Source organism: Oncorhynchus masou, chromosome 5, assembly GCF_036934945.1.
Source record: "Oncorhynchus masou masou isolate Uvic2021 chromosome 5, UVic_Omas_1.1, whole genome shotgun sequence".
Classification (NCBI taxonomy): Eukaryota; Metazoa; Chordata; class Actinopteri; order Salmoniformes; family Salmonidae; genus Oncorhynchus; species Oncorhynchus masou.
Genome location: NC_088216.1, coordinates 63,591,451 through 63,600,271, shown reverse-complemented (window position 1 = coordinate 63,600,271; position 8,821 = coordinate 63,591,451). Strand labels below are relative to the sequence as shown.

At 41.4% G+C, this 8,821-nt stretch overlaps 1 protein-coding gene across 1 annotated transcript in view; it reads right to left on the bottom strand.

Moving 5' to 3' along the window:
• Positions 1-231: 231 nt before the first annotated feature.
• arhgef10la (Rho guanine nucleotide exchange factor (GEF) 10-like a) overlaps positions 232-8,821 on the bottom strand; it is a 117,272-nt gene continuing 108,682 nt past the window's right edge. Inside the window, 2 exon segments of the mRNA XM_064966416.1 lie at positions 232-2,982; positions 3,116-3,238. Of these exon segments, the coding sequence (XP_064822488.1) occupies positions 2,438-2,982; positions 3,116-3,238 (668 nt within the window). The 3' untranslated portion in view covers positions 232-2,437.

Sequence of the window (8,821 nt, the reverse complement as noted above, 5' to 3'; positions counted from 1 at the left end):
ACGAACAGAGAAATGTGAAGTCTGGGTCCAGAGAAATCTGGGGATGAGCCAAGGGATTGGATACAGTGGCCTCTAACAGACAGACTCTTATTAGGCTTCACAAAATGGGTCAAAATGTTGACATATTTTATGGTTTGTGGGTCATTGAACTGGTTCAGACTTGTAAATCTTCAAATCAGCACACCAACCTTAATTTGAGTCCCACAAAAGATAATTAGACTCATGTTATCACTATGAAGTATTTATTTAACATTGCCATATTACACATGAATGATGAAACACTTTTACAGTACAGTATGTAAGCATGTGTTTAGTAACGTACCAATAGGACATTGGAATTGACATGTAATGGAGAAAAGCAATGTTTTATATGTGCAATGTAACTTAACATTATTAATCTAATGTTAAAGACTTCTCACTCTATCAACGTACACAACTGAGTCACATAATTATTTCATCATAATCAAAAGTTAAACCAGCCGACTCATCACAAGCCTCTTCCTCTACCACAGGTGTGTCGAAGTCTTTAGTATTATAAGTGCACATTATTTTCAGTTATGTGAATGAAAGTTGAATTAAGGGAAGCTTCAAAAAGCTGCACAAATCGGTTTTATAAGAACAGACAGTATGGTCGGTATGAGTGTGAAGTTATAATGGACAATCTCCATTTAGGAGTTTGAATAGATCAAATAATAATGAGTGTGAATGGATGAGAGAGATGGAAACACACTAAGATATATGGTGCAATAACGTCTGAGCAAACACCCCAGCAGTGGGAAAGGCAAACCACTGAAACAATTGTTGTACATACAGGTAGTGTTTGTGGATGAATAATCTATACTACATAAAGGTTACTCAATCATACCCTCTGGCTACATCCAAATAACCTTGACTTGTTGGGGACCTCCAGAAAAGTGTTGTGGAATAGTATTATCATAGAAACACTAAATAGGTTCTGTGGTTTTTGACAGTATGCTTTAAACAGCTTTTCTCATGTGTACGTTTGGATAGAAACACCTCAACGCTCTGTATTGAGTTGTGTTTTCTATTGAAAAGCTGCTGTCTGTCAATGCCAGGGAGATTAAGTAAAATGACAAAGAATGTTTCAAAACCATAGAAAGCATGGCCTTCAACTGGGATGAAATAGAGTAGTCAGATGTGGAGATGTAACTGGAATTATTAACAGATTCTACAGAAGTCGTGACAAAATATGTAATCAACCATCACTTCCATCCAGCAGTTCAGGCAATTTAAAAGAACACTTCAATGCCATGCATTCATAGCCAAACATCTCAATTAATTTGTAAATGAACACTTTTCAAAGATGTTGTCAAAGGTCTTTTCCATTGTGGAAGAATAGAAACAGGAACAGGGCAGGATAATACCATGTCTCTGTTAGCACACCAGACCACCGATGGCAATGGCTTCACAAAGGAAGTGAAGGAAAGGAGACAGTTAATTCAGTAGGCCTTTTGATGTGTAACAAAGGTTAAATAATTGTGAGCCTATATGTTTGCTTAACTAACTTAAAATTAACAATGTACAATGTCTTTGTCATCGACAATAAAGATCTACAGTATGGTATCTATTTTGCAGTAATGCGAGTAGGAACATTTAAAGTTAAAACCTCTAAACTGATGTAGACCAGGACACATCTGCCTTCTATTCCCTCTTAGGAATCCTCTTTGTCAATGATACCTCAGATAACCCGCATATTTATGCAGTATACTGTAAAACATCAGACGATTAAGGACTCATAGTCAGTGTCTAACACACTTTAATTTCCTAGAGGCACAGATTCAATTGTGACACACTATGACAGACATTTCACATATTTCACATTGCCAGGGAGTGAGCACGAGGCTTACTGAACTAACAGAACTAAATAAGTCCTTCGTAAACCAACAGTAGTTTCTCAGCTCTAAACTGATGGGTTCTCTCCCAAAGGATCAGATAAAAGATGTCCATCTCCAGCACTGCAGCATGGTAAATTCAACAAACGGTCGCTCTCAAAGGAATGTGGTCCATTGTTACAGAGGAATGCTGTCAACTGTGAGAGATAAATGTGTGTGAGGTGAGCACAGTCAGTCTAATGACGCTTGATTTCGGGATATCCATTTTGGCAAGGAGGGGAGAGGACTAGTTTAAGCTGTCACAAGAAATGCCCTGGGCCTATGGCTGAGGAAGAGGATACACACAGAGCCACCAATGGGATGTCAGTGCCCCATGCCTCACAGGCCACCAGCAGGTCTCCTCAGATGGAGCATGCAGGAGTTCCTGAACCCACACAAGGAGCCATCTGCCTGGCCTTGTGCTCTGTGCCAGCACTAACACACTTCTCTCACATGGTTCAAGTTCCTGTCATTATTGAATGGAGAGGATTCGGGGATAAAGAGCTGTTTCTCCACTCTACACTGCATGAATGTTGATGTCCAGGTCACACAGTTAGTGGCATTTGCCATACCATCAGGGTTGTTTCTGAAGTCTCCACACCCGTGCACTCTGCTGTCCCTTCCCTCAGTCTTTGGAAGCCCCTGCCCCCGGATATGACCGCGGCCGAGGTCACCCTGTCCCTACGCCCCCTATCTCGCTCACAGGGGCGCCCCCGCACCCACATCTCAGGGTCGTCACTGAGCTCATAGATGGAGCCGTCCTCCAGTCTTTGTTCCAAAGATTCCAGAGAGGAGTCAGACGCCTCGTCGCCCCGTGCCGTCAGTGCTCGCCCCGGCAACCCCGACGTGGAGCGTAGCCTGTACTGTAGCAGCACACCCCGACCCTTGCCCCGCCCCTCCCCCTGGGAGCAGCCTGACTGCTGAAGAGACTCCTGGGAGGAGGAGTCACTGCGGTCCTCCCCTCCGCAGGCAGAGTCGGGTCCATCCCCCACAGAGTCCCTCTTCAGCAGCTCTGCGGACAGGGTGCTGGAGGTGGCCACCAGGAAGTCCACCGGACCACAGTGGGCATTCAGAGAGGTCATCCCCTTTCCTGCAGGACAAAGACACAACCAGAAAAGCACAATGTTGACATACATATCCCCAGAAGCAATTAGTATTCCCATTTTGATAATGGATAATTTGTCATAGTGAAAACCTTAATATCCTCCTCCCCTCATCTGTACCTGTTATTTTGGGAATGCCCTCCAGTTTGGGCACGGGCAGGGTGATGATGACTCCCTGGGCAGTCCCCACCCACAGAAGCCCCTGGCAGAGGAGCAGGCTGGTGACACGCATGCTCTTCTGGCCTATGACATAGGAATAGGGAAACATGAGAGTTTTGTTAAAATCTCTTGGGGCTAGGGGGCAGAATTTTAACTTTTGGATAAATAGCGTGCCCAATTACAACTTCCTGCTACTCACGCTAAGAATATAAGATATGCTTATTATTCATAGATTTGGATACAAAACACTCTGAAGTTTCTAAAACTGTTTGAATGATGTCTGTGAGTATAACAGACCTTATGTAGCAGGCAAAACCCAGAGGACTCACCGTTCAGAATATTTTTTTCTGTTCAGTGAGTTCTCGTTGGAAAACGATATTTCTTAGGAACTGGTTTTGAGTTCCTACCGCTTCCACTGGATGTCACCAGTCTTTGGAATTTGGCGGAGGTTATTCCTTTGTGCAATGAAGAAGTAGGAACTGGGTCCACTGTTGAGAGTTGCGCAAGACGTGAAAGGTATCGCTGGTTTGTTTTCATTCCTGTATTGAACACAGAAAGACCCGTCTACAATTTGATCGATTATTAATGTTTAAAAATACCTAAAGTTGTATTACAAAAGTAGTTTGAAATATTTTGGCAAAGTTTATAGGCAACTTTTGAAATCATTTCTAGTGACTTTGCGTTTTTTGCAAGCTTTTTTTTCTGGATCAAACGCAATTTATAAATTGACATTTACAGTGCCTTGCGAAAGTATTCGGCCCCTTTGAACTTTGCGACCTTTTGCCACATTTCAGGCTTCAAACATAAAGATATAAAACTGTATTTTTTTGTGAAGAATCAACAACAAGTGGGACACAATCATGAAGTGGAATGACATTTATTGGATATTTCAAACTTTTTTAACAAATCAAAAACTGAAAAATTGGGCGTGCAAAATTATTCAGCCCCCTTAAGTTAATACTTTGTAGTGCCACCTTTTGCTGCGATTACAGCTGTAAGTCGCTTGGGGTATGTCTCTATCAGTTTTGCACATCGAGAGACTGAAATTTTTTCACATTCCTCCTTGCAAAACAGCTTGAGCTCAGTGAGGTTGGATGGAGAGCATTTGTGAACAGCAGTTTTCAGTTCTTTCCACAGATTCTCGATTGGATTCAGGTCTGGACTTTGACTTGGCCATTCTAACACCTGGATATGTTTATTTTTGAACCATTCCATTGTAGATTTTGCTTTATGTTTTGGATCATTGTCTTGTTAGAAGACAAATCTCCGTCCCAGTCTCAGGTCTTTTGCAGACTCCATCAGGTTTTCTTCCAGAATGGTCCTGTATTTGGCTCCATCCATCTTCCCATCAATTTTAACCATCTTCCCTGTCCCTGCTGAAGAAAAGCAGGCCCAAACCATGATGCTGCCACCACCATGTTTGACAGTGGGGATGGTGTGTTGTGGTTGATGAGCTGTGTTGCTTTTACGCCAAACATAACGTTTTGCATTGTTGCCAAAAAGTTCAATTTTGGTTTCATCTGACCAGAGCACCTTCTTCCACATGTTTGGTGTGTCTCCCAGGTGGCTTGTGGCAAACTTTAAACAACACTTTTTATGGATATCTTTAAGAAATGGCTTTCTTCTTGCCACTCTTCCATAAAGGCCAGATTTGTGCAATATACGACTGATTGTTGTCCTATGGACAGTCTCCCACCTCGGCTGTAGATCTTTGCAGTTCATCCAGAGTGATCATGGGCCTCTTGGCTGCATCTCTGATCAGTCTTCTCCTTGTATGAGCTGAAAGTTTAGAGGGACGGCCAGGTCTTGGTAGATTTGCAGTGGTCTGATGCTCCTTCCATTTCAATATTATCGCTTGCACAGTGCTCCTTGGGATGTTTAAAGCTTGGGAAATCTTTTTGTATCCAAATCCGGCTTTAAACTTCTTCACAACAGTATCTCGGACCTGCCTGGTGTGTTCCTTGTTCTTCATGATGCTCTCTGCGCTTTTAACGGACCCCTGAGACTTTCACAGTGCAGGTGCATTTATACGGAGACTTGATTACACACAGGTGGATTGTATTTATCATCATTAGTCATTTAGGTCAACATTGGATCATTCAGAGATCCTCACTGAACTTCTGGAGAGAGTTTGCTGTACTGAAAGTAAAGGGGCTGAATAATTTTGCACGCCCAATTTTTCAGTTTTTGATTTGTTAAAAAAGTTTGAAATATCCAATAAATGTCGTTCCACTTCATGATTGTGTCCCACTTGTTGTTGATTCTTCACAAAAAAATACAGTTTTATATCTTTATGTTTGAAGCCTGAAATGTGGCAAAAGGTCGCAAAGTTCAAGGGGGCCGAATACTTTCGCAAGGCACTGTAGATATAGATGGATGGAATTAATCGAACAAAAAGGACCAATTGTGATGTTTATGGGACATATTGGAGTGCCAACAAAAGAAGCTTGTCAAAGGTAATGCATGTTTTATATTTTATTTCTACTTTTTGTGTAGCGCCTGCAGGGTTGAAATATGCTATCCTCTTTGTTTGCTGCTGGTGCTATCATCAGATAATAGCTTATTATGCTTTTTGTTGCCGAAAAGCCTTTTTAAAAATTGATATGTTGGCTGGATTCACAACGAGTGTAGCTTTAACTGAGTATCTTGATTTTATATAATTTTTTTGAATTTGCCGTGCTGCATTTTCCCTGATTTTTGCCCAAGTGAGACGCAACTGTCCCACCTATCCGTACGAAGTACTGTATTCATAGCATTATGGAAATGAAACAATAACTCATGTTACGGTTATTGTTGTTAAAACCGCATTATTATTTCTGGCACCACATACAGTATGTTTACATAACGTCAGTTATTAGTATCATTCAACAGTACACAGTTATGCGTGTTGTGCTGTTGTGTTTCCATGCACTTTCAGTACAATGGGCATTAGTTATCAGTATACATTTGAAGTCGGAAGTTTACATACACTTAGGTCATTAAGACTTGTTTTTCAACCACTCCAAAAATGTCTTGTTAACAAACTATAGTTCTGGCAAGTCGGTTAGGACATCTACTTTGTGCATGACACAAGTCATTTTTCCAACAATTGTTTACAGATTATTACACTTATAATTAACTGTATCACAATTCCAGTTGGTCAGAAGTTTACATATACTAAGTTGACTGTGCCTTTAAACAACTTGGAAAATTCCCGAAAATGATGTCATGGCTTTAGAAGCTTCTGCTTGGCTAATTTACATCATTTGGGTCAATTGGAGGTGTGCCTGTGGATGTATTTCAAGGCCTACCTTCAAACTCAGTGCATCTTTGCTTGACATCATGGGAAAATCAAAAGGAATCAGCCAAGGCCTCAGAAAAAGAATTGTAGACCTCCACAAGTCTTGTTCATCCTTGGGAGCAATTTCAAAATGCCTGAAGGTACCACGTTCATCTGTACAAACAATAGTACGCAAGTATAAACACCATGGGACCACGCAGCCGTCATACCACTCAGGAAAGAGACGCGTTCTATCTCTCTGTCTCCTAGTAATGAACGTACTTTGGTGCGAAAAGTGCAAATCAATCCCAGAACAACAGCAAAGGACTTTGTGGAGATGCTGGAGGAAACAGGCACTAAAGTATCATTATGCACAGTCAAACGAGTCCTATATCAACTTAACCTGAAAGGCCGTTCAGCAAGGAAGAAGCCACTGCTCCAAAACCACCATAAAAAAGCCAGACTACGGTTTGCAACTGCACATGGGGACAAAGATCGTACTTTTTGGAGAAATGTCCTCTGGTCTGATGAAACAAAAATAGAACTGTTTGACCATAATGACCATCGTTATGTTTGGAGGAAAAAGGGGGAGGCTTGCAAGCAGAAGAACACCATCCCAAGGGGGTGGCAGCATCATGTTGTGGGGGTGATTTGCTGCAGGAGGGACTGGTGCACTTCACAAAATAGATGTCAGGAAAATTGTGGATATATTGAAGCAACATCTCAAGACATCAGTCAGGAAGTTAAAGCTTGGTCGCAAATGGGTCTTCCAAATGGACAATGACCCCAAACATACTTCCAAAGTTGTAGCAAAATGGCTTAAGGACAACAGAGTCATGGTATTGGAGTGGCCATCACAAAGCCCTGACCTCAACCGTATAGAACATTTGTGGGCAGAACTGAAAAAGCATGTGTGAGCAAGGAGGCCTACAAACCTGACTCAGATACACCAGCTCTGTCAGGAGGAATGGGACAAAATTCACCCAACTTATTGTGGGAAGCTTGTGGAAGGCTACCCGAAACGTTTGACACAGGTTAAACCATTTCAAGGCAATGCTACCAAATAGTAACTGAGTGTATGTAAACTTCTGACACTGGGAATGTGATGAAAGAAATAAAAGCTGAAATATATCATTCTCTCTACTATTATTCTGACATTGCACATTCTAAAAATAAAGTGATGATCCTAACTGACCTAAGACAGGGCATTTTTACTAGGATTAAATGTCAGGAATTGTGAAAAACTGAGTTTTTAAATGTATTTGGCTAAGGTGTATGTAAACGTCCAACTTCAACTGTACATGCAAACGGTATGATTGTGAAATTACACACAGAATAGGAGCCAATACATGATGTTTATGGTTTTCTGGTCTCTGTCATTGGCTTATCGGCTCTTGTGGTCCTGATATGTAGAGTTTGACTTAATATCCACGGCAACCACCTCATTGAATTACAACATCAGTCATGTGATCACTACTGAGAGAATGCTAATTTACATAAAGAGCTGCATTTACATGGTTGTTCTGTGTCACGCTCAGATTATGACGTGTGATTCGCTTGAGTGCTTAGAAAGCGCCTTAATTGATTCATTTCATCACGCATGAACACAGCCCATGTTTGGAAGCAGCAGCAGTGCTGTGCAAGGAGGGAGTTGAGGCAGCATCGCTGAGGTGCATGTTAAGCTTCTGCAGAGAGCGAGGTATTTAGGAAAAATATCTCAGAGGATCAGGACAGAGTTAAAGGCACAGTGAAGAATTCAATCTTGTACAAAAATTGACTAAATTTAAAAAATATTTAATCAATCTACACACAATACGCCATAATGACAAAGTGAAAAAAGGTTTTTAGAAATATTTGCACATTTATTACAAATAAAAAAAACAGAAATGCCTTATTTACATAAGTATTCAAACAATTTGCTATGAGACTCAATTGAGCTCAGGTGCATCCTGTTTCCATTGATCATCCTTGAGATGTTTCTACAACTTGATTGGAGTCCACCTTTGGTAAATTCAATTGACTGAACATGATTTGGAAGGGCACACACCGGTCTATTTAAAGACCCAAAGTTGGCAGTGCATGTCAGAGCAAAAACCAAGCCAAGAGGCCGAAGGAATTGGGTACCAAAATGTTTCTGCAGCAAAGAACACAGTGGCCGCCATCATTCTTAAATGGAAGACGTTTGGAACCAACAAGACCCCTCCTAGAGCTTGCCCCCCCCCCCCGATGAGGAGCAGCACATTAAAGGGCGAGGATTTGGGCAGTAGATCATTAATTCTTGTCCTATCAAAATTAAGGGAGAGGCAGATGGGAATGGAAGTGCATTGATCTGTAATAACTGTATCCGTATTCCATGTTTCATGTGTATCCAGAGGAACAGCAGAAGAGAGAGTAAGCAGGAGCCCTCT